The 26,199-nt window shown below is 43.2% G+C and overlaps 1 protein-coding gene across 3 annotated transcripts in view; it reads left to right on the top strand.

Moving 5' to 3' along the window:
- The window catches only part of LOC149304549 (BRD4-interacting chromatin-remodeling complex-associated protein-like), a 72,982-nt gene that overhangs the window by 33,003 nt on the left and 13,780 nt on the right, over positions 1 to 26,199 (top strand). For 2 of the 3 annotated variants that reach the window (XM_089479434.1, XM_089479433.1), the window contains exons 2-8: positions 15,004 to 15,049; positions 16,387 to 16,429; positions 17,051 to 17,116; positions 18,641 to 20,650; positions 21,683 to 22,000; positions 24,232 to 24,939; positions 25,550 to 25,913. In XM_089479434.1, the coding sequence (XP_089335560.1) occupies positions 15,009 to 15,049; positions 16,387 to 16,429; positions 17,051 to 17,116; positions 18,641 to 20,650; positions 21,683 to 22,000; positions 24,232 to 24,939; positions 25,550 to 25,913 (3,550 nt within the window). In that variant the 5' untranslated portion in view covers positions 15,004 to 15,008. The remainder of the gene's footprint in view (positions 1 to 15,003; positions 15,050 to 16,386; positions 16,430 to 17,050; positions 17,117 to 18,640; positions 20,651 to 21,682; positions 22,001 to 24,231; positions 24,940 to 25,549; positions 25,914 to 26,199) is intronic. The other variant, XM_089479435.1, reaches the window with a different exon arrangement.

Below are 26,199 nucleotides of genomic sequence, written 5' to 3'. Positions count from 1 at the left end.
AACAGACCCCTCTAAATGGCATCTTTGACTTTCTACCTGGGCAGTGCCATCCCCCACCCCACCCCAGTCAGCTCTCCAACTAGAGTTGCCAGATTTTAGGGCCTGGTTTTTACTCTCAGAGTCCTGTTATTGTAGTTAAGTGGGAGAGAAGGGTGCTCCGGTTTTAGTGGGCTCAGACCTAGGCAAGAGGAAAAGGCTGTGTGTGTCTCCAGTCCATCTAATAGAACATCCAGATTGCTATCCTTTGGAAAACTGAATGGGTTTGTTACTGCAACTTACAAAGACTCCCCTTACTTTGATAGCTTCCTCCTCCCAGGCACTGTGCCAGGGCTCACCCTTCATTCTACTATGTATCCACCTTCCATTCTAGAAGCAAGTAGTGTAAATTAAATATTCCTCACCCCATCACCCTAATAACCCCCTCATTTCACCTTGATCTGGGAATTGACCTTTTAGATAAGATTAGGCAAGGTCTTGATTCCAAACAGGAAAATACGTTCTGTCTGTGTGTGTTTGAATGACAAGCTGTGAGCAATTGTGGTTAGTATTGAATGCATGATGCCTAATTACATCATCAGGGGCCATCTCAGGTTTTGAACCAGAAACCTCAGGGCACGGGGACAATCTTGAGCTGGCAAACGTATCTCCAGCACACTCCACCCCTGTCTTTCTACCCAGCAAGTCAATGCAGCAGGCACCTGGCTTCATGGCATTACCTGGAAAAGCTATGCTAGGGAGTTCCCTCTCTCATTCCTACTGGTATCTTTTGGCTGACTCCCCGATCAGATATTGTAGGAAAATGCAAACTCATTTGTTGGTCAGAGAATAACCGAACCCATTTCACATGTGTAAGTGCACAGATGACCACCTGAGGGACCACTGTTGCAGGTAAGCCACCTTGACTGAGATATGCAATAAACCTGTGACTGGGACTTTAGTTCCTATTCCAGCCCTCGCTTTTAGCAGGCTACTGTTATTAGCGTTCCAACCACTCCATCGAACCTTGTGGCAGGAAGCAGAAGGGGGAAGGAACGCTGAACAGCAGGAGAGCTGCCAAGTTTTCCTTGGGTTCTGATGCAATGCTGGGTAACAGTCAAAGATTCGATTTGAGCCATTTTATTTTCTGGCTAGGAAAACGTGTGGCTGAGCTGTTGTCAGGGAGTTTTGTGTTGGGAGAGATCTGTGCCGTTTGCATGCGCTGTCTTATCCAGATATTGTAGATATTTAAAAGCTTAGGGATCACTTTAGTGATTTTTAAAAGCCCCCTGACAATGCTTATAGTTCTCTGATTTATAATTAGTGATAGTGTTGCCTTAAAATAAGGCACAAGTGGACTGTGAAGTCGAAGGTAGACTGTTCATCATGGTCCAAAACACACTGCAGAAATAATCCAGTTTGAAACCGCTTTAACTGCCCTGGTTCAATGCTAGGGAATTCTGGGAACTGCAGTTTTGGGAGACATTTAGCCTTTCTGTCAAAGAGCTCTGGTGCCACAATAAACTACAGTTCCCAGGCTTCCCTAGCACTGAGCCAGGGCAGTTAAAGTGGTCTCAAACTGGATTATATCTGCAGTGTGTTTTGGTCCCTTGTTTCAGTTCTGTAAAGGAACTTTATCTGTCTTCTATTCATTCCTGGTATGCATTTTTGGGGGAAGAATGTGTGTGGCTGATAATAGATCATGATGGATGAAAGTTGGGCCAGTTTGCCCAACGCTTGATTTAAGCAGGCCATGTGCCAGGTTTCGAGCAATTTAAAATGTGTTCTGGGATTTAAAGTAAGGTCTTTTACTTCATGCATCTTTTTCTTACTAACCTGAAATGGCAATAGCTTCTATTAAAATAGCAACGATAGAGGTAGGTAGGAATGGTGTTCATAAGCCTCAGGTATAGAGAGTATTACTTCAGTAAAGGATTTTAGAGAATAAATATGACAATTTTGTAATTGGATTATAATTGTGTGAAGTTACATGTTTAAGCTGTTTAAAACTGTATGGCCCTTTTATTATGTATACACAGCTGGGAAATAAGTATTGGTTTGCACAATACTATTGATGTAAAGTACTTGGAGGTTAGTCCTGTGTCAAAAAATGTGCTGACATAAAACAGGAAGTACAGTAGCATGAGTCAGTTGTTCTTCTGCTCTCTTGTTTTCTGCTCCTTACATATCTAAGATAGTAATCTTGAATCCTGAGCTGATTCTGGGTCAATTGTGCAATAGCAGACTTAACTATTCCTTTGTTTGTGTGTACAAGTCATCTCTCAACCTATGGTGTCCTCTTGAACTTCACAGGGTTTTCTTAGGCAAGAAATACTCAGAGGTGGTTTTCCCAGTTCCTTCCTCTGCAGTATATCTTCTTATAGGACCTGGTATTTGTTGGCGATTTCCCTGCTTACCATTACTAACCTGCTTACCTTCCAAGATCAGATGGGATCTGGTGCCTTTAGTTATTGGTCACTATTTCTCATGACATTTTAAGCATTTCGATTTAATGTACACATTAAAAATATACTTGATTTGCAGCATGAGCTATCAAGAGATTCCCAAAATCTAGTTAGGTATTTTGCTGTTCTCCTGCAGCAACCAGAAATGTGTATTGTTCAGGGACTGGGGGATATCCAGGTCACCACAAGAATACAATTTTGTGATTTGATCTGTTGCTGTTATGCATTCACTTCTTAGACGGTTTCAAAGATGTTTTAGAATTTGGAAACGATATCAAACAGCTGCCGTTCTTTATACAAGCAAAGCACCCTATTGTGTTTGCTTTCCTGAAGGTTATGTATTGTCGCTACATCAAAACTAACACTGCTATGAATACCTGATTTTGGCAAATCACCTTTAATCCCAAGAAGCCTCTAGGTACTTTTCAGTCATTCATTAGTCAAGCTTTGCTGTTCTCCTGGGAGGCCCTCCAGTATATTCTGATCGGTAAACAGAGTCATGGAAAGGTGAAGCGTCTTCTCCAAGGGCATAAGCTGAACAGAAGAGCCAGAAATAGAACCCAAGAGTCCTTTCACTAAGTCCTCTCATCCCTTTGGGAAAGACTTCTTCCCCGATCTGGAATCTCAGTTTGGCATTCTTCCTGCTTCTATACCAAGTGTGTTGCAGCTACTTATTGTCTGTGTCCACTGTGCCCATGGCTAGTCCAGTGATTTCCCAAACTCTGGCCTTCCAGGTGTTTTGGACTTCAGTTCCCAGAATCCAATAACATTGGCCAAGATTGCTGAGGCTTCTGGGAGCTGAAGTCCAAAACACCTAGAGGACCAGAGTTTGGGAATCACTGCTGTAGTCCTAGCACAACACAGTAGGGCAGTTTCTGGAACGTCTTCCTAATTGAAATCTGTTAGGCTTCCTCTTGGTGTGTCTCTTCCACCAAGGACTGTAGGTACTCTTCTTTCACTGACTGTCAACACCTAGTTTTATTTTCTGCCAGTTTTAATATGTAACATCTTTTAACATTTCTGTTGTTTTTTTAGTATTGCTCATTTCTATTATCTTCGTTGTTGCTTTTAGCAATTACCTGTTGGCCGTATTTTTATGACTGTAATGTATGGTTTGATGGTTTTGTTAATGCAGAGGGATCTTGTAGCACCTTTGAGACTAAATGAAAGAAAGAAGTTGACAGCATGAGCTTTCGCAGACTGAAGTCTACTTCCTCAGTCGCATTTGGACCATTGGCTATATCTTTGAATTCTTGTTATACAATGTAATCTTGAATAATTATGTCTTGTCTTGACTGTACACCTTTGTTAGCAGTGCATCTTCATTCTTAGTATGGGCTAAACGGAGAGACTGTTGGAATCATCATTGGCAGCTTTCATTCATATTTGCATTGCATGAGTTCTTGGTGGCAGTGCAGCTGTGATGTCCTCTTGTTCAACCAGAATCATTGACCTTTAGGGCAATGGCCACTTGGGATGCCGAGAAGGCCTTTCATTTGCTTCTGGGCTCAGGCATGGCAGCGCTGTGCCTGCCTCTTTTTCTCTCCCTCTGAGGCCAGCGCAGTGGCATTTTGTGGTGTTCTTTCCCCTCCAAAAAGGAACAGAAGGTAATGGAAGAGTAACAAATAATGCAAAAAGTCATCTTTTCCCATCATAATAACAGGAACAATTTATTTCATAAATTTTATGAGACATAACAGAATTGATTGCTTTGAAAATTAACTTTACAACTTCTGTTTTTACAGCATCATTCACTGCTCTTGACCTTCTCCCCCACCCTGCTTCTTTTAGTTCGGGGTTTTGTTTTATTGCTACAGTTACTTCATTGTTTCAATACGGTTTTGTAATATTCATTAAAAAATGGACAGAAAGTTATTTTGGTGAAAGATGCATGAGATATTCTGTTTACAGGAACAATTTAGCATGCTATTTATGATACTTAGGTTAAAACAGATGTCTCCTCATATGACCCTGCTCAGAGAATGAGTTTCTCAGAAGAGGACCTTCTTTCAGTCTCACCACATTGACAGGCACAGTTAATGGGAACATGAGGCAGGGCCTTCTTCTCATGGGTTGCCCCTAGTCTGGAACTCCCACTCTGTAATATTACAGAATTCTGGATAAGGGCTACTCAATCTGTAGTAATATTTTCATAAAGCTTTCTTCACAAACTGAGCCTTTTGCATTACACAAGCATAGTCAGTTGTCCCTGTGTTGCTTCATAAGAACAAGAGGTAGAAATGTTGGCATAAGGGACCAGGTGTTCCTTCTCTTTTTTGGTTCTGGCCTTTAATTTAAATCTGTGCAGATGACTTCAAAAGATGTGCCTTCGAATTCAAAATCTGCAGCTGTGTTTCATGCGTAAAACACATATTGGGGTTTTGAAGAGATGAACAGGCTGTGCCTGAGATCTGCTTCCCTTTCCATTCTGCCTGCTGAGGAGTTTGAAACCCATCTAAAGATTGGCCAATGGAAAACAGTCACCTTTCTGGGTACCTCATTTGAGGCAATCTCTGAATTTCATCATGCTGAAATTTCCTCACATAAACAGCTGGACACTCCCTTGAAGCTGCCCAGTCTAGGAAAGAAAGGGAATGTATGAAGAAGGTATGAAGAAGTGGGTAAATGGCAGGAGGGAAAGATAGATGAAGAGATAGGCAGTTAATATTAGAAAGGAAAAAATAGAATCATAGAGTTGGAAGAGACCCCAAGGGCCATCCAGTGCAAACCCTTGCCATGCAGGAACTCACAATCAAAGCAACCCCCACAGATAGTCATCCAGCCTCTGTTTAAAAACCTGCAAAGAAGGAGACTCCACCGATCTCCAAGAGAGTGTCCCACGGTCAAACAGCTCTTACTGTCAGGATGTTCTTCCTAACTGTTTAGGTGGAATCTCTTTTCCTGTATCCATTGCTCCAGTGGCAGAAAACAACTTGCTCCATCCTCAGTATGACACTTTCAAAAATTAGTGGCACGGAAACAGTTAGGGGAAGGAGATCGATAAGGAGAGAAGAAAGAATATGATGGCTTATATGTTTTGTATGGTTTGTTTTTGTAACATGTTTTATATTAGCAGGTTTATGTCAGTATGTGTATATTACGATGTACAATGAACATCTTTTCCAAAATAACAAGAAGCTGCCCAGTCTAAGTGCATCTCCCCCCAACCAAAGGCCATCAATAGCCTGTTGTATCCCTCCCTTCTCTGGCCAGAGACCCCCTTCTGCAACAATCCTTTTGTGGAGATACTGGCATTTGAGTCTCCCCCTCACCCCCTGCGAATGCGCGGCAGGCAGTCTTGCTGCTTCAGAGGTCTGTGGCAATTCCTGCCTAGCGCTATTGGTCAAGACATGAATCCCAGCCAAGCTAAAGCAGGGGAAAGGGAGGGTGGAAAGGGGGGAGGAAGAGCGACACACACCATGTGTTGGCACATAATACCAGATGCCGGGTTTTCATAATGGGGAAGCCTTTTTTGCCCCAGGCACCGTTCATTGTTCAGCAGCCCCAGCAGAAGAGCTGTAAAAACAAAACCTCTGATAGGTGGATGAAAGTGTAAATAGGGGGTTAGTATTCCGGGTGATTTTTAATGGACTGCGCTACTGTAACTGAGAAGGCAATAGACTCCCGAGAAGGTAACATCATACGACTGCTGGGATTTTGTTTTGTTTTGTTTTGTTTTCTTGATCCTCTTTGTAGGATCGCTTGGATGTTTTCTGCAATGTCTTGCAGTAATAAATGGATTGCCATCTGTGATGCTTTATTGCTTCTCTCGCAGTTTTGCATTTGTGTTTCATTTTTTAAAATACGCTTCTTGAAGATGAGAGCTTGGGAAAAGACTTTCCCATCCCACTCTGTTCTCCTCTGGTGGCAAAGAAATAGCTAGTCTTCCTTCCTCCAACTTGTTCCCCCTTTTAGGTATCTGTATTTACCTGTGCTTTCACTACACGCAGAGCAGATTGTTCTTCCTCAGTTTACAGAGAGAGAATCTGTGCTGGGTCTGAAAATGATAAGCTTCATATAAATGAAACACAGTTGTTAAATGAACAAACAGTTCCAAGGGTTTCCAACAGTAAAATAGTACAGCATTGCAGATTCTTCACAAATACCTTTGTGGTTTTGACTGAAATGTTATTAGTTTTTAAAGACCTGACGACTTTCGACGGCTCCATGAATTTAATAGGGTTTTTTTAGACAAGGAATTCTCAGGGGTGGTTTTGCAAGTTCCTTCCTCTGAAATATAGCCTACAGCACCTGGGATTTGTTGGTGGTCTCCCATCCAAGTTCTAATCACAGCTGACCCTGCTTAGCTTCCAGGATCAGCTGGGATCTGATGGCTTTTAGGGTATTTAGGCCCTACAAATATATGTCTGTCTGTCTGTAAAACGTCTTGCTAGAATTTGGAACTAGATAAATTTTGTTGTTATTTTTGTGCGCCTTCAAAATAGTTCATGATTTATGGCAACCATCAGGGGTTTTCTTGGCAAGATTTGTTCAGAGCGGCTTTGCCATTGCCTTCCTTTGAGGTGAGAGAGTGTGGCTTGAGCCAGGTAACTCAGTGGGTTTCTGTGGTGGAGCAGAGATTCGAACCCTGGTCTGCAGAGTCCTAGTCTAGCACCCAAACCACTACAGCATGCTGACTCATACTGAGAATTAAATATGTTTAAGATGTGAAGTCATGTAAAGGCAATAGGATCCAGTTGTCCACAGATTTGGCTTATGCTGTTAAGTTTGTAGTCAGCCATAATACATGGGTTCAGCGCACACATCCCCATCCTCAATCCTCTGCACATGCTGCAAACTTTGGAGATTGAAGAGCAAGGTTTGACCTCTTTGTACTGGTTTTGGAGGAGACAAAAACAGTTCCACACATGAGTTGAGTAAGAAGCATGATGCTGACTTCACTCCTTCCAGAATCCTCTGTGTCAAATGGGGAAGGGGGATGTTTTGCATCTATTATAGTTGAAGGCACCTCAGTGTTGTCTGCAATTCACAGAGGAAAGAGCCTTTGTCTTTGGCAGAGGTTGTTGCCAAAGGGAAAGAGATTAATCCCACTGACTTCCATTGAATTTGTGAATTCTTGATGGAAGCCATCCCTGGTTTCTGAGCCATGGGCCGAAATCTCTCAGCAGTGAAGTTTACAAACTTGGAGTAATAGTTGTGTGAATTAGACTGTACAGATCTTTTTAGCTGATTCTTTTATGAGCCTCCTTGGATCCCACTCAGGGAGAATAGTGACATATAATTAAACTAAATAAATAATAATATAAAGATCCGGGCCCCTCTTCTGATCTACCATCCATTATCACTTGAGCACTTTTTTTTTAAGGGAAAGCTCTAGGACCTCCTAAAACTACAAATCCTAGGATCCCTATTTCAGACTTCTGATTATATTTTCTTTTCCATTTGCAAGGAAGAGGAGCTTTCTGCCGCCTCTGTTTTAATGAACAATCCTCTCCTTAATTTCTCTGGCGCTCTGAAGGAAGGGGTGTGCAACTGATAAGAGTTTTGGAGATAAAATTGGTACACCATTAGTAGGGACACATACTTTAATTGGAGAAGGGAAGCACATAAGCGAAAAATGGAGAGAAACGTCATTCTGCTTTGACAAATCAACCTTGTGCTGTGTCTTACCTGAAAGTAATCTGATTATTCAAAGTCGCTCAGATAAGGCAGAGGATGTGCTGCCAATTAAACCGCAGACTCCCTGCTCCCAAAGCTTTCTGTGGGAAAGTAGATGTGAAAGGAACTCTTTGGCTGAGAGTGCCCAGGCCTGCAAGAGCCAACTTTCTTTCACTGCTAGCAATTATAAATGCTTTCTCTTCTCTTGAGTTATTGGAAGCAGAAATGTTTGGCCTCCTCTTGCTTGGCTCCCATACAAGCCAGGTACAATTGGCTGGCTTCAAACATGTTGAGATTTTATTGGTATAATACATGAGAAAGCACTGAGGAAGTGGTGGCAGACTACTAAAGAGGTGCTCTCATATAAAGTCCCAAAGGTTAGTGGAGCATGGAAAGGTGATGAGTGTGGTGTCTATGGTCTATGGCCGTATTGGTTGGTCTCTCACTAACCTAAGGTGACCCTCTCTTCTGTGATACAGCTTCCAAACTTCTAAATTAAGCTATTGTCATCTTACTTAATCAAGTCTTCTGCAGCTAATGCTTATCATATTACATTTTATTTCAGGAGTTCCCTCTCTCTTAGTTCTCCCGTCTCTATAATACATGCAAAGATAACCGAAGAATGGCAGTCTCCAAAACTAACTGAGATAAGGCACATAAGATGTAGAGCGGCTTCTTGAGTCATGTCAGTTGCCACAAGAGGGTCTTTTCTATGAACTAGTTGTGTACTTTGTTGCTTCTTTTTTGTATCCTGTCTGTTTTAGCACTTGAGTGCTCCTTTCAGACAAGACTGGGAGGAGAACAACCATCCAATTCACTGAACCGGCATCTCAGATGATAGTGGCAGCTCAGCCAGAAGCTCCGTAATGCATATTTGGCCCTAAATGCCTAAAAGGCTTTCCAGGCCTGTTGAATATATTGTCTCAAGGCCTATACACACAGTCACATTGAGATGGCACTTACAAGAACAATTGGCTTGCTTGCTTTGATTGTCCTGAACTTGGGTGATGAAGGAAGCTCCATGTCAACCAGTGTGCACACGCATACCCCTCTCTCGTTGACCGATGCATTTAAGTGGCGACTTGTATGTACACAACTCTGCTCTCTTAAATTTAACACTACGTATATGCAAAACCCTCCTGTAGTCATTTCATTTAACACAGATCTTAGGTCAGGGGACCAGATGGAAATGCCCCCAAATATGAAAACAGAAACAACAGTGGGGGGAAAAAACACCTAATCTGGATTTGAAAAATGGTCTTCTGTTTTGTTTTCATTTGTTTGTTTTTATATTAGCACAGTGCAGAGGAGCTCAGCAACCTATTTAAAAGATGGATTGGCACTCTTGGAAACTTCCTTCTTGTTTTTATTTTCAGGAAAAGGGCAATCTGGATGGGTCTTCATATTTTTAATAGATAGAATAACCAGGATGGGCAGAATCTGAAAAGCTGTTTCTACCTACTTTCACATACAGTTCTACATCAGAGGGGAACTCATGACACCTCCAGATGATGGATTATAACTCCCAGCATTTTTCACCATTGTCTATGCTAACTAGGGTTGCTTGGATTTCCAATCCAATAGCATCTGGAGGGCTGCATGATTACTACCTCATTCTGTATAATGCACCAAGAGAGATTGCCTGACTATAAAAATGTCTTAAATCCTAAAACGGTAACTTACTCAGAGACATGACTTTTGTGGGCTAAAGATTTTGGAGGTAATCTTAAGCATCACAAGATTATTATCATCTGCCTTTTAAAAAGGCGCACCTGCTCAGTTCATGTGGCCCATCCATAATTGCATCTGCTTCTCTATATGTAAACATTATAGACTGAGCTTGCTGCGCATCAGCACTGTCTCCTACAGAAGTACCTAACACAGCTTGTCTTTGTTGCTGTGAACATGAGACATAACAGTGGCCATTCTGTAGTGGGGACTGCTTTGTGAAAAAGGAAGAGGATGTGGCAGCCGATTTGACTGCTGTTTGGAATAGCTTGCTCCGTAAGATGTGGGCCTGTGTGTGAACCAAGATGGTTTGACTGCCAGAGTTTTGATTTGCTTGGAGAGGATCCATGAGAAATGTGTCCAGGGGTGGAGAGGCAATGATGGAGAGCCAGCCGCTGCCTTGCAAAGAGTTGTCTTACAAGGGAGCTTTAACAAGTATAAGAAAAGCCAGAACTTTGAACTTGGCAAGCGGACAGGATCAGCGGGGGTGGGGGGTGTCTTACATTTCCAGTAATGTGTTACGTGGCCTCAGTCTTCCTCAACTCGTATATTTCAGTATGCTATATGGTTATCAAGCCAAATATACTCACCTTTTACTCCAGAGATCTTAAAAATGCCATTTCACATTAAGGGAAAGAGAATTCTTCTGGGATGTTTGGAGGGATTTGCCCCCCTTGTGCTTGTTTGAAGTTTCTGTGACGTCAGAAGTTACAGAAAATAACTAAGTGCGTGTCTCTGTGGAGAGGAGATGTACATCAGAAGAATGGTAGTACTATGCTCAGTGTCAGCACTGCCAGGAAAATGTGTACAGTTGGCCCTCCACATTTGTGCCTTTTCCAGATTTGATTATTTGCGTTTGTTATTAATATGTTATCTCTAGGAATCTCTAGGTCCTCCAGTGCAGTTTTGCTGGAGGTTGGCCATAGAGTTGTGCTGGAAAATGTAGAAATTCCTAGAGAAAACCCTTGTTGGGTGACAAGATTGCTACGTACGTCAATAAAAATTTCTGCAAAATGTAAAGAAATAATTACAGGGGGCAAAGCTCCTAATCAGGTGGGACTGCCATTTTTGGTACTCACTTTCCCCTATTAGAGAAAAGCACAGGAGCTGAAAAGTATACCTCTGAGGCAATGTGGCCCACTCTTGAACTCTGAGGCAGGATGCCTTGTGGCTAAATGGTTCTTAACATATTGAAACCCTTCTCCAGCAAGGAGAATCCAAGGGAACCAAGCTTTTTTGGGCAAGCATGTCACAAAATCTGAAACAATGCTTAAGTGCGCTTGATACAATTACCTCGACATACCCTACATTTCACAGAAACTAGGAAATCTATGGCCAAGCAGCAGTGGAGTGTGGTCAAGATGGTAAAGGTTATTAATGAAGAACACCACACAAGCTAGGAGAGTTTACAACAGTTTGTTTTTGCCTGATCCTTCTAGGAAGGGCAAGATTCCACCTCTTCCTCATCTTTCTACTCCCATTGAGTTAAATGAGTATTATCTACTTTTGCACTTTGAGCTTAGTTTGCACCAATTGAGGTAAATGGAGGGTGACGTGGGAAAAGTTCCTACTTCTATAAAAGTGTTTACAGGGAGGTCTAAACAAGACCTTGAAAATTAATTTGGAGAGTGCTGATAGTGTGCTCTAAGAATAATTTACAAAGAGAGGAGGATAATTTCAAATGGATAGATCTTTATACTCTGAATGGTGCAGCACAAGCCAACAATTCATTGTTGTGTACCTTCAAGTTGTTTCACCGTATGGTAACTCTAAGGAGAAGCTATCACAGGGTTTTGTGGGGCTGAGAGTATGTGATTTGCTGAAAGCCACCCAGTAGGTTTCCATGGCTGAGGGGGAAATCAAACTCTGATTTTCAAAGTCATCATCCAGTTTTAATTTCACTGCCCTGTGAAAGGCCTGAATACACTACAAGCATCAGATCTTGTCTGATCTTGAAAGCTAAACAGGATCAGCCCTGATTAGTAAAAGCTTCCCTCCATATCAACAGATTCTTCATCCAGGGATCCAACTATCCATGGCTTGAAAATATTCCAAAAAGATATAAATTCCAAAAGGAAACCTTGGTTTTGCTATTTTATATAATGGACACCATTTTACTACACCATTGTATTTATGGGACTTGAGCATTTATAGATTTCGTTATCCAGAGTGGGTCCTGGAACCAAACCCCAGCAGATACCAAGGGTCCACTGTAACTGAATGGGAGACCACCACGAAATACCAGGTGCTGTAGGCTGTGTTTCAGAGGAAGAAACTAGCAAAACCACCTCTGAGGATTCCTTGCCTAAGAAAACCCTGTGTAATTCATGGGGGTTGCCATATGTCTGCTTGAAGGCGTGCACACATACACACGCATTAACTTGACCCAGACCTTGATGGAAAGGAACTCAGCTTCAGTGAATTGCTTAGTTCTTGACCTTTTCAAAGCAAGGCTGCCAGGAAATGATCTCTTCCTTCTACACTGCGCTGCTGTCTTACCTTTCATTAGGCAAAACTCATCAATTCCCTGCCACCACCACTTTTCTGTGGATTGCTCCTGTTTGCCACTGTGGCTTGTAGTTGCCAGAGGCAGCTGCAGCTTAAGAGTGAGGAAGGAGCAGCTTCAAAAAGACAATGCACAGAACAGGGATGGAGCTAGACAGCCTAGCTGTGTTCAAAGCCCCAAGGCAGAGACGTTCTGGCAGCAAAAGCAAAGGAGTCATTGCAGTGTATAAGGGCAGCAGATAGTATGTGGCTGTGACAGTTGGGAGCTGGAAGGATAATACAAAAACCTTCATCTTTGGATGTAGGAACTAGCATGTAGTGTGGCAGAAGGGTAGAATAATTATTTCTATCCTGGTTTCTATGGCCTCTGTGTGGTGTCATTCGGAAGAGTGTGGGACCTGAGCAGTGATGTCTCTTCAGGTATACACTGGGCATTACATTGTTGTGTGCTTTAAAGTTATTTCCAACTCGTGGTGACTCTAAGGCAAACCTGTCAAGGGGTTTTCTTGGTAAGATTTGTTCAGAGCAGGTTTGCCGTATCTTGACACGTGTGACATGCTCAAGGTCACCCAGTGGGTTTCATGGCTGAGCTGGGAATCGAATCCTGCTCTCCATAGTCATAGTCCAGCACCCAAACCACTACATCATGTTGGCTCTCAATTATAATACATGCACTTTCCCTTAGAAAGAGTCACTTTGGAAGTTGGAGCCTTTTCCCCCATGACTGTTCTGTGTGAAGTAACTCCTTGTGTCTTCCTTATTTACCAGATGTTGAGCAATGTATAAAAGGGTTTGTCTTTTCTGAATAAGAGCACGGTTGTATGTGATATGCTAGGGGCTCCTAGGTATGATCTCCTAAGTGCTCTAGAAATAAAGAAACGCAGCCTTTGGCTCCTCCAGAAATCCCAGACTATCCTACCCTTGATCAGGAAAAGGAAAGGAAAGAATTGCCTCTCTTGAAAACATCCAAAACAGAAATTCACCTTTTGCCTAGGTTGCAATCTCTCCTGCTCTGTTTAATGTCAAAACTCCCACCTGTTTTTCCAAACTAGAAGTTCTGATTTCTTCCTGTCTTGTTTTATTTTGCATAGTTGGCAGTCCAGGCATAGGCCCCCAGACCTTGTAGCTGCTCACCCCTGGTTTAGATGCTCTTCATGCCATCTCCCAGTCAGTACAACCAGGGGTGCCCAAATGTTAGCTGCTTTCATAGCTAGCCAACTTTCATGATTAGAAATCCAGAAAACAGTGATACCTTTACGGGCTAACCAGAATGCACAAAATAGATTATGCAAGCTTTCAAAGTTCTACAGGCTTCTTCATCAGGCCATAGCAGCTTCGCTGAGAACAACTGTAACATCATCTTGACAAAATGTAGACATCCCCATCATATTTTTTCTTTCTTTCTTCTATTTGTTTATTAATATCTTTACCTGATAAAAGATACCAGTGGAGCTTTGAAAGCTTGCATCACATATTTTGTGCATTTTGGTTGGTCAATAAAGGTATCGCTGTTTTGTAAACTTTGGATGTTATTCTACTTTGCGACCCCTGGATATATATTCTACATGATTAGAGTTACTCTGCCCCCCTACCCAAATTGGGGTGTTCTTAACACCTTGAAGCTCAGTGTGGGATTGAGAATTCCTCCCTGCTCCATTTTCAGATTTAAGGAGAATCGGGGAGTCTGTGCTGAATTTCAAAGGCATTTGAAGTGCTTCATAGGGGCAACAGAACTGTAGGGACAATCATGTTTCCTAAAGGATACAGGGACATTTTGGGTGGCAAACAAATGTTTAAATTGCTCAGTAAAATTATTTTGAGGTTTCATTATGCTGAATTTGGAGGAAGAAAGGGCAGTGTGACCAGTTGATTTACTAAGTGGGCATCTCTCTCTGTGCCTTTTGATCAGCTAATGAATAAACGCAACCTATCAAGCTGTCATTTTTATGGATTTTTGCAAATAATTCTTTCAGAAACAAGAAAATTAATATCCCTCCAGGGATGGCCTGGACTCTTTGACCTTGCTAAGCTATTGAAAATCACAGCCACAGAATTCAGAGGGTTTTCTCTCTCCTCCTCTCAGCTGTGAAGTATCTCTGGCCTTCTGATAATGTCACTTACTCACTAGAGATTTCAGTGGGAAAAGGAATGGCTTTCTGTCATATTTCCCAGTCAAAATACACCGGGTGTCTTTTGATCTTTCCAGACATGCTCATTGTAACAAAAGATACTTGGCAGGAGATGCAATAGAAATTGAATTTTGTCATTTATGTATGTTCACTCACAAGTGTGTTGGTTTGTTTTAGAAGTATTAAAGCAAAATCTTATGCAATGAAACGAGGTAATATTGTCAGGAAAGAAATGAATTATTCGCTTTACAAAATCTTCTTCTCGAATTTACACAAAGATTCAAATGGATTTACTAGCCATATTGATCCTATGCAATGAGAAACATGGAACAGTAAGCCAGGACTGTTTGGGCCGGGTAGTCAGGATGTTGCATGTTTTCCTGTCACATAGTCTTCTTATATTGCAAATATACCCATATTTACTTAGAAGTACATTCCACTGGGTCAGTGAGACTTTTCTCTAGGTAAATATATATAGGCCTACTCAAGGAACTGTGATGGGGAAGGAACCTTTCACTAGCATGACATATACCACATGTTATTTTCTTCATTTTAATATGGCTTCCAACTCTTTCTTTCAGTTGACATGGATGATGAAGATGGCCGATGCTTGTTAGATGTAATTTGGTAAGTATTTGCCCTTGACAAGAATAGTGTGTCCTTATTATTTTTTCTTCTCTGGTGTGGCTGCATATTTTCAAAATATCAAATGCTATAATTTTCATCAGTGCTCAATTTAAATTCTGTGAACTCCATAATCATTAACTGTGGCTGCCATTGTTATATGCCTGTGGATAACGCAGGTTGGCCTAGCAGCAGGAATGGGTATCATGCAGCCCTCCAGATGTTGTTGGACTGCAAGTCCTAGCAGTCCTAGTCCGCTTAGTCAGTTAAGAGGAATGGTTGGAGTTAACAGCCCAGTAACATCTGGAAAGCCACATGATTCCCACCCTGCATAGCAAGTCTCATTAACCAAAATCCACATAGAACAGCTGGAAGACGAATGCCTGTGCATCTTCTAGCAACACTTATAAGCCCTAAGTGTGAAAATATATGCTTTCTAAGAATATGAGAATGCATTACATAGTACTAGACCCATTTCATTTTAGAAACTAAAATTGCCAGGGAATATATTAAGCCTTAAACTTTGCCTCTTCAAGCTCCCGGCAATTTTAGTAATGATTGCTAGGTAAAGTGAAGTTTAAGGCTTTTTCTATACACACACATATTCACATACCAGCAATCCTAGATCTCTGTGGGTTTAACCCTCACCATCCCTTGAGATATTGGAGGGGTATGTTTATAGATGTATGTCTAATCTGTTTCTAACCTTTGTATGATTTTTAATCAATTTTATAGTATTTTAATGTGGCATTTTTGAATTGGTTTTGAAACTTTTTGTAAACATTTTTAATTTGCTCTTACGGAAGCTGCCTTGGGTCCCTACTTGGTAAATACAGTAAAATAAAATAGAAGTTTGATGTGTGTGCATACATAGGTTTACACACGTGCACAAATATGTGTCCTCCCACAACACCCAACTGATGCTGAGTGCAGCTGAAAACAATTGTGCATCTTCATGTTTAATGTCAAAATGTGGCCTGTGGTAAAGAGTAACTTTACTAGCTATTTCAAGGTAATTCAGAGATCAAGACTAGCACATATTGTAATACATTTAAAAAAAACCCACTTAGCGTTTGGTTTGTCTGAAGAAGTCGTTTTTATCCTATTCTACAAGACAAAGAAAAAACATTTTGTGTGCATATGTATGTACATATTTATATAAATATTTGTGTTACTCTTTTCCATCAAAATGCTAATAAACAAGTGCTGGACACAAATGTATATGATAAGTGAATTGTAGTCATCCTCTATTGGTCAATTTTAAAAATCAAGGGGATACTAGAAACGTTGAGTCTGCAACTCTTCCATTAAAGCATTCCTTGTGTTGCTTTCCCCCCCAGCGATCCTCAGGCCTTGAACGATTTTTTACATGGATCTGAAAAGGTGAGGTGTTGCTCTTGCATGTATTTCTATAAATGCTTAAGTTGCTGCATGCTTAATTAACAAATCAAAATGCCTCCTTGAATTGCTTTTGGCTTCTATGCTTACAAAGAGAGAAGTGACACAGAGAACAGAGGTGGTACCAATCCTAGAAATGATGACCTGTGAAGACTATCCTGCCAGTCTTTTTCTCAAGAGAACATGGAACATTGGCAAATAAAAGCAGTCATAAAACTACTTAGTAGTTACATATGATAAATTACTTTCTTTTTAAGAAGACAGAGAAAAAACAAAGTGTTTTTTCTTTTACAATTGGGAATGTATTGATAGCTCCTGGAAAGAAATCAAGCCACTGAGAGGAAGTGATCTTGTGGCTTGGTCTGCAGATACAGGAAAACTTGCAAGATTTAATTTGGAGGCTTGTACCTCCAGGAATCCCTCAGTCAATATGGCCCCTGACCATGCTGGTTGAGGAGAGATCTGCAGAATTGTTGTCTAAGTAATATCTCCAAGTTCTGGAAAGTGATGCCATTTGGTCTCCATTTCACATTAGCCTGATTCCCTGAACACTGTCAACCTTAAATTTACATTCACATACAGTAATTTGAATCTTTTTGGTTACAGATTGACAGTGATGATCTCCTGGACAACACAGGAGATGCAGCCAGTGCCTTCTTTGAGGGTGCTGGGGTATGTATTTTTCACCTCATTTTTGAAGTACAGTTTATATTCCTCTTTGCATCATCATGTCCTTTCTTTGCAAACACATCATTTTTGTAGTGCATGATGAAGGATGCAAGGTTACATCCCCATGATGGCAAGCAAGCATGATAAGGAAGGAAAAGACATAGGAAGGCATATGTGTGCCATTAACAACTTAGCATCTCTGTTTAATATGGTTTAAAAAAACTGCAGAAAGTCACTAAACATTGTGACAGCCTACTTCTAGACTCTTTTGTGTGATACAGCTGTTTGGATCAGTGTGTGCATAAAGTTTGGTTATAAACAGGTAGGCAGAGCAAAGGCAAAATTGATAGGAGTGGAAACCTCTCATTTCTCTCATGTCATGGGGGGGGGATCAATCTGTACCTATATCTACATTTGATTCTGGGCCTGGCATTTGTAGCTATGCTATAGTAAAACAAGTTAATTTAAAAGCATATTGTACTCTAACCACTTTTATAGAAAGTATGGAGACTAAAGTGTCAGAGGTAGGGAAACAGTGCAGTCAGAGTTCACCGTAGACTGTTCACAGACCTGTTAATCAATTCCCTGCATGATCTTCCATAATGATTTGATTTCATTCACACAGTTACTAATTCTGGGATACAATGAAAGGTGGTGGTGCAGAGCTGTGATTTCTATGACCAACTCATGCTCATTTTGAACCATTCATTTGGAGCTTTAGCTGTCTTTGGATGTTTCATTTGCTGTCCTTTTCCATCCCGGTGCTTTGTTCTGTTTGGTGGGGAGGGCCTGATCACGGTGATCAGCTTAGTAAAGGTTCGGGGGTTGTGAAAGCCTGGGAAAGATTTCTCTTAGAATGAGGTCAGTAACTTCCATTTGTGTGCCTTGGGAACTTAGATAGTGAAGTGCTTTTGTCTTGTACCAGATGTTTTCTTGTGAGGCATGATATAAGACAGAAAATGCTTAACCACTCTTAGTCCAAATGAAGTTGCAGTCAGAAGTGCATTGTAATGATGTATGTTGAGGGCTGGATGAGGAAGAATCATGACTGAATTTCCTGACTTCTTTTTCTTTGCCTAAAAGCACCAAGGGAAGGGGAGCTAATTCGGATTAGGACCGTGTCCCTGGAGGCGATGGGGTTTTTAACTCTTTGCCATTTTTCCAACTTAAATTGTCTCCCTCCAGCTAATGTTTGTATTGACCTATTCCTCTTCCTATGATTCAAAGCAGCCATGGTGAGGGTGAGACCAATGGAAATGAGGAAAAGGAAACAAACTTTGATTTCTTCCTAATAAAATGATGGAGTCTTCAGAAAACAAGTGCATTACATAAATAGCAGTGTTGTTTAAAATATTTGCATGCACACTCTTGGCCAGCCAGATACAGAGTAGATGAAGGATCCTGTCTGGTAGCATCCAATAGAAATATAAATCTGCTGAACACAAGACAATCCAAAAATTCTGTTTTGTTCATATCAGAGAGATGCTTACTTTTCTCCCTCTATGCTTCCTCTTCATTCTTCTTCAGCTGCACGTACAGGAATCCTCTGGCAATCATTTGAACCCTGAGCAGAGCCAGCCCACAACAAGTGTTGACTTAGACTTCTTGGAAGATGACATCCTGGGATCGCCTTCTGGGAGCGGGGGCAACCTGCAGAACTCAGACCAGCCCTGTGACATTCTCCAGCAGAGCCTGCAAGAGGCAAACATTACCGAGCAGACTCTGGAAGCAGAGGCAGAGCTGGACCTGGGGTCTTTCCAGCTCCCTACGCTACAGCCAGTGGTCCATACTGCCTCTGATGGCACTCCGCAGATTTTTTCCAGTGGGGCTGACCTCATTGGACTTCAGCAGCCTGCAGTGTTGACCCATCAGGCACTGGTGCAGCAATCAGTAGGGGCTGATGTGGTCAACAAGGCCATCAGTGTGCAGCCTTTTCTCCAGCAAGTGGGCTTGGGAAATGTCACCATCCAGCCAATATCCAACCTACAAGGGTTACCCAATGGGAGCCCCAGTGGAGCACTGGGCATTGGGCAGATTCAGGTGGTGGGCCAACAAGTCATGGCAATTAACCAGCCTGGTCAGCAGATCATTGCGAAGCAAGTCCAGCCTTCCCAAGTGGCTACTATGCCAGTCGGCAGTTACATCACCCAGACTGCCCCGGAGCAGCAGCAGGTCACGCTTGCCTCTGCTGGGGTCTCTCCACAGAATGCTGGGCTTGTCATCCAGAAGAATCTCCCAGCAGTAGCCACAACAACACTGAATGGAAGCTCCATGTTTGGGAGTGTATCTGCCACCCAGGGCTCCCAGCCTCTCACCGTCACATCCAACTTGAGCAGCTCACTAGTGCAAGCCCAAAATGTGATCATTCACCGGACGCCCACACCAATTCAGCCCAAGCCTGCTGGAGTCCTCCAGCAGAAGTTGTACCAGATCACGCCCAAACCATTTGGCCCCAACAATGCTACCCTAACGATCCAGAATGAGGCTGCCCTCCAACAACAGAAAGCCCAGCAGAACTTAACCTTCATGGCCGGCAAAGCAGGGCAGAATGTGGTCCTCTCTGGGTTCCCACCAGGGCTGCCTGCCAACATGTTCAAGCAGCCCCCGCCACAGCAGCAGGCCCTGAGCAAGCCTATGAGTGTCCATTTGCTGAATCAAGGCAGCAGCATTGTGATCCCGGCGCAGCATGTCCCTCAGGCCATGCTGCAGGGTCAGAACCAGTTCCTTCTCCCAGGACAACTCACTGGCACTTCTGCAGTCCAGATTCCCCAGCAGCTGTCAGCCCTGCAGGCTAACATGGGAGGACAGATTTTAACAACTTCTCATCCTAGTGGTCAAACCCATATCATCACTAGCCAAGGGCCTGGTGGGCAACTAATAACAAACCAAGCACTGCCTGCCCAGATCCTCACCAATCAGAACCTGGCAAGCCAGCTGAACTTGGGGCAGGTCCTGACATCACAGAATGCACATGGGACAGCCCATATTCTTTCTGCTCCTATCCAGCTACAACCAGGGCAGGTTGGCCAGCCAACTCTCTTCCAGATGCCTGTTTCCCTGGCTGGTAGCCTGACAACTCAGAGCCAGCCCAGTGTTGCAGCTTCCCTGGCTGGCGGTGCCATCAATCAGGCTGGCCAGACTGTTATCCAAGGAGTCACCCTGCCCAACCAAGTGGCTATGTTAAATGCCACTGAGAACCTCAACCCAACTGTGACCATCCAAGCACCCCCTAGTGCTAGCAGCCAGAGTCCCAATCTCATTCAACCACAGCCAGCCTCCAACACCAACCTGCTGGCAAGCAGTGACCAGGCAAACATATTAACCGTCCAGCCCAGTTCCCAGCATACTTCTGCTCCTGCCCAGCTTCAGGTGAATGTGCAGCAACAAACTCCACCACCTCAACAGTCAGCGCAACTTCCTGGGACTTCTCAGCCCAGTCCTAACTTGGTGGCATCCAGTCCTGAAAAAATTATTTTGGGCCAGACAGCTGCTGGAACCATCATCTCCCAGGATTCCATGCAGATGTTCCTCCAACAGGCAAGTGAAAAGTTTCCTAATATGATGACTAGTTCTGCTAGGTTGTTTAATTGGCTCTGTCCCTCTTGGTGTATACTCCAGTTTAACATTTACAGTAACAATAAGGAGCCAAGAAAGCTGCATGCACTGACTCCACAGAACCATCAAAACTTCAGTCGTTCTTTTTAATAAAAAAAATAATTCTAGACATAATGACAGATGAGGAAGGGACTTTTCAAATATATGCTTAAAGCAGGAAAGACACCTCCCCCCCGAAGTCTGGATGTCTTTCCAGTTATTAAAATATATAACTTTTCATGTCTCACACTGTTTGCTTCTCCTTCCTGCCCCCCACACTGACTGTCTCAAGACTTTTATCTCTGCTTTGCCCCAGAGAGCTCCTGTTCTCTTGCTGTATCACTCTTGGCCAATCTCACCCTTCTGCAAAATCTGCAACCTTCTTAAAGCACCGTTTAGATGAAACTTAAGTTGATACATGCCAATTTCCCTAATGTTTATATATTTTAAAATGCGGAAGAGGGGGAATTAAAACATCAAATGTCTGGATTGTGGAGCTGAGACAAGATGAATGTTATGGAAATCAATAGTTGAGTCAGATTTCTCCAGATTGGCTCTCCTGAGCCAGGCAGAAGAGCAGCTGAGGTGTATTTGCCATTCGTGTGGTGTAATTTCATGCATACCTGTATCTAGAAATTGCATTCTGTAAATGGAACCACAGCCCAGTCTCTGATGTTTAGGCTGTATGGCTACCATTACAGATCATGAAAAATCTTGCTGTTCAAAAGAAAATTCTGTGAACCTTTTAATTGAAATATTGTTTACGTTAATGTCTTTCACACTAGCCAGAGGGGGAGGGAGACTCTTTAAGACCACATTTTCGCATATAATAGTTAGATTATGTTGGTACTACAGGTATTGTATTCTGTGAGATTCATATGTGCGTTCACAGTAAGCAACAGTGACCAAAAGTGGGTGGTTAAAGTGGGTAGTTAACATAAACATGGTCCATGCTAAATCTCTTGGAAATTTCAGAAGGAACGGAGTCAGCAGCAGCAGCAGCAGCAGCAGCAGTTTTATTCGCCAACCCTGAAAATGCAGCAGGAGAGTACTATGAGCGAATCCACAGTCTCTCCCCACCTGTCCATGCCTCTGCCCATCTACAGCATAGCCACCACCGCACTCAGCACCACAAGCAGTGTCCCAGCCTCGGTGATAGTCAGCAGCAGCGTAGGCGCAGTCCTGCAGCCGCCTGCCAGCCGAGAGCTGAGCCAGAACCACAACCTGCCACCGGTGGAGTCCAAAATACCTCAGTTCTCAGCTGGCCCTTCCCAGCAGGCACTGGCTTGCCAGGTAGCCCTTACCTGTTTGCAGATCCACAAAGTTGCCTTGCTTTGGCCTGTTCTCCTGCCTTATACCCTCCTGTCTAACACGTCTGGGCATTTTTTCTTAGTTTTTCCCTTCAGCTTCTTGCTTTCTTCTGCACCTTCTCTGTGCAGACCACAAAGAAAGAGAAATGTTAGCATCTCATTTAGGCTTGTGCTTGCAAGCATTCTCCCACAGTTCAAAACAAAGGCTAGGAGGCTTGGGTGTTGGTGGTGATAGGATTTTTAAAGATAGCAATGGAAGTCTCCCCCTTGTGGAAACATTTGAATAAGACAAGTGGGCAAACAGGACTACCAACCAGGAGGTATATTGACATTCCTGCTCTCTTACAGGAAGATACAGCTTCTTGTACTGTTAAGATGAGCAACAAATAAAGGTGAAAATTTGCATAGGTCATAGAAGGATAATTTAGTTCCTAGAATGCTTTACAAGCCTCTCTAATGATACCCAGTTTGAGAATGGAGAGAAAACTGAAAGATGGTGGTGACAATGACTGTTTATACAGTCCCATCAAGGTATGAGTCATTTGACAGTGTGCATTGAGACTGTTGACCCTCCACAGAGCAGGTTACAGTCCAAAGATGGGCATAACACATATGAGCCAACTTAACCAGGAAGCTTCCAGACACAAAACAGAAGCAGGTGAGTTATAGCTATCAGCACAGCTTGGTAGGAACAGCCCATTAATTGTTGTGGGCACACACAGCTACACATAAACAATCCAGAAATGGGCATAAATCCCCTACTCCCTTGTTTTTATCAGCCAAAGTGCTGTATCGTCTTCCTTCTCTTCCTGGATCCTGTTGCCAGTCTGTGGCCCTCGCCTGTTTGTCTCTTCTTCCTGTTGCTGCTCTTGCTTGCTTCCTTTTTGATCCTCACTAACCCTGGGAAGTCTGGTGGAGTTGCTGCTGCCTTCTGTTGCTTTTCTTCCCGTCTTCTCTGTTCCCTTAGAGTTGCACATTGCACATGTGGTATGTTTCTATCTCTTGTCAGAATGCACATCTCTATCCTCGCTGTATATCTGGGGTGGGGTGGGGGCTGGGGATTAACAGCTTGAGTCTCTGTGTGATATATGCATGTTCAAAATGTTGTATGAACTGGCAGAGGCCTTTCTACAGTGTGGGGATGCTCTGCCTAGGGCTGGTGTAGCTAAGGCATGGTGCCAGGATTTAGGACTCAGGCTTCTTGAGGAAAGATGCTGTGTAACGATTTTGTGAAAATAGAGTAATGACCAAGTATGTTTTCTGTAAGTACATATTTTCTATTCTCAGTTGGAAAACACCCTTAGAAGACAATAGTTAACCACTGGAAAAAATTAGAATTTTGGGATTTACTGTTTGTAAAATGTTGGTGCATTTTGTGCACTTTTTTACAGCATTTCCTTGCCAAAAAAAAAGCTCAGAGAAACTTTTGAAATTGTTTTGTTTTCATAATCAAACAACTATGCCCATCTTTAACAGTCATGTGAGAATAGGGAATTGAGTAACAAAGGTAGTGTTGGAGGTGAATTTCAATTTTGAGTTGATTCAGTGGAACCTAGGAAAGTTTTTTGCCTAGGACAATGTTAAAAGGAAGTGTGTGTGCATGTGGGGATTAGAAGGATCCTTTCCCTTCTCCCAGTTCACCAGAATAATAGCAGAAATCATCTTCTTCCTCTCATCCCTGGTACCTTGCTTCAGAAGAATTATATTATATAATGATTTAATCTCCAGTGGTACCATCCTCCAACATCTGATTTTGGGAATAAGCTGCCGCTTAAGCCAGTGGGAGAGGTAGAGGAAGGGAACAGTTTGAGTCACACTCAATAGGATAACCTTTCAGAGTTGGTTTCAGTGTTTTTGTTGTTGTTATTTTCACCTTAATTAAAAACAAGCTCTTGCCAAAAAGCTGAAGCAGTGAAATAAATTTGGCAGATACCCCATAAGTATTCTGGTTGGATGGCATATAGATTTGACAGTCTGCTCCTGAAATCTTCTCCTTTTGACTCGGGGTCAGCTGTGTGAACCGAAGAGAAGGGAAGAACAAGCAGCCTCAAGCTGGCAATTGTGAGCTTTTGGACTCCATAATTCTTGTCAGCTTCTGTTGGATTCTGGTGCCTAGGGACATCAGAGTGTTTTCATGAGCAACTTCTAACCCAATTTTCCTCTTTCCCTTTTCTTCCTTCTCTCCCACCTCCATCCCCAATGGCCCTCTTTCAGTTGCCTTCAGGGCAACAGAAACTCCCTGGAGCTTCCCCATCCCATTCACTACCTCATCCCTCCATGGGGGAGAGCCCCCAGCTCCAGCCCACACACCTCTCGCAGATGCAGTCTCCACACCAATCCCGTCCTCCGTCGCAGCCTCAGCCTCTTTCCCGACCCCCTTCCCGGCCTCACTCCAGGCCCCCTTCCCAACCTCAGACATTGTCCCGGCCTCCTTCTGAGCCCTTGTCACGGTCCTGCACCCCTCAGACTCAGATGCAGAACTTGTATGTGATCCAGAATCAAATTGCTTCTTCCCCTCATGGCCCCAACCAACACCCCCTTCGGCCCCCCTCACAGCCTCAGGTACCATTCCAAGCACCACAGGCCCAGCCGGAGGGGCAGCCTCAGTTGGCCACACCACCACATCTTCAGCTACAGGTTCAGCTTGCCCCCCAACTTCAGCCCCAGGTCGAGACCCAAGTGCAAGCTCGGCTCCAATCCCAAATTCAGGCTCCGTCGGAGGTTCAGCATTCCCATTCCCCTCATTTCCAGCTTCAGTTCTCTGCCCAGGGCTCCATCAGGCCTCCCACGCCGACCCAGACGCTTCATCTCACCGCAGAACAACAGAGGAGTTTCCAGATGGTCCCAAATCAGTTTCAGGCGCTCTCTGCAATTCCAGCTCCTATACCTCAGCAGAAGCAGCTCACGGACCGCTTTCAGCAGGTAGAACACGCATTTTAAATAAATAAATAAATAAAACAGCTTGCTAGGATAGGCGAACCACTAAACTGTAATAATACCATATTTTTTCTTCCTACATTTTCCTTATCCCCACCCCCTCCAAAAACTCAACAGGGACTCCGTTTAACTGGAACATGTCCTTCCTTATTCCAAATACTTAGAGTGAACAAGGTTTATTTAAAGCATCACAACCAGTTGCTGAAGCTAAGTGACCCATGTTTATGCCACTTACATATACTGACTTTTGCCACTAGAAGGCCAGGAATTCCCTGTCTTAATGAAAATCTAGCCAAAGTTATCTTTGATTGCTGCACTAATTGAATACAGAAAGGAAATGTAGGATTCCAGCACTTACCTAGCTATGCTGGTTGGAGCTTTTGGGAATTTCACTTCCCCAGCATCATCTTCTGGAAAGTCCTATGATTCCCACTTATATTCTCTGTCAAAAAATATCATGTGGCAGTTTGCAGCAGCAATGCCAGTGGGTTCCAGGGCTTTGTCTGGGTGAACCCTAGTTCATGCTAGAACTGGAAGGCACTGGTACCTGGCTGTCCTGACATTCTCTGTCTTATTTTTTAAAAATCTCATCTAGGTACCCCAGGGGATTATCCTGCAAACGAAACAGCCAACCTCCACTAGCCAAGCGCCACCTGTGCTGAGCCAGTTCAGCAGCCAATCCTCTTCAGTCCTGGTTAGCAGCCAAGGACAGCAGCAGATCACAGTGACGACAACTCAGGCACCACCCATTCCTAGCCATGCGCCTGTCTCCACTGCAGTTCAGCCTTCCAATGCTGGTTCTAGCAAGGCAGCCCCGGTGCTTGAAAAGGGGCAAGTACAACGGGAAAGAGGAGGAGGAAGCAGCGGTGGTGGTGGAGGAGGAAGTGGAGGCCAACCTGCCCAACCAACAGCACACCTCCAGCAGCAAACACCCGTGTTGGTCAAATCAGCTTCAGTCTGTAAGTTGATCAATCTCTCCCTGGTACGCTTTGCTGGCAGTGTGTTTGGGAAAGGGTTCATCCTTTTTGAGTATCACTCATCCTCTTTTTGCTTCATGAGTTTGTGTGTATCTGCTTCTCCATACAGACAACAGGAAAGGAAGGGTTTCTTTCCTTCTGCTGCAACCACTCCTCTAACTCCTCCTGTGACCATCCAGAAGTGGTCAGGGGTCCTGTAATATGTCAGTGATGTTGAGTTTGAATAGAAAAGTTACCACCTTGTAGTCATTGGGGCTTCATTGTTCAG

The sequence above is a fragment of the Sceloporus occidentalis genome, unplaced genomic scaffold (genome assembly GCF_023333645.1).
Source record: "Sceloporus occidentalis isolate IW3139 unplaced genomic scaffold, rSceOcc1.0.p SCAF_13, whole genome shotgun sequence".
Classification (NCBI taxonomy): domain Eukaryota; kingdom Metazoa; phylum Chordata; class Lepidosauria; order Squamata; family Phrynosomatidae; genus Sceloporus; species Sceloporus occidentalis.
The sequence above is the reverse complement of the archived record's forward strand: the minus strand, read 5'-3'. Positions and strand labels throughout refer to the sequence as shown.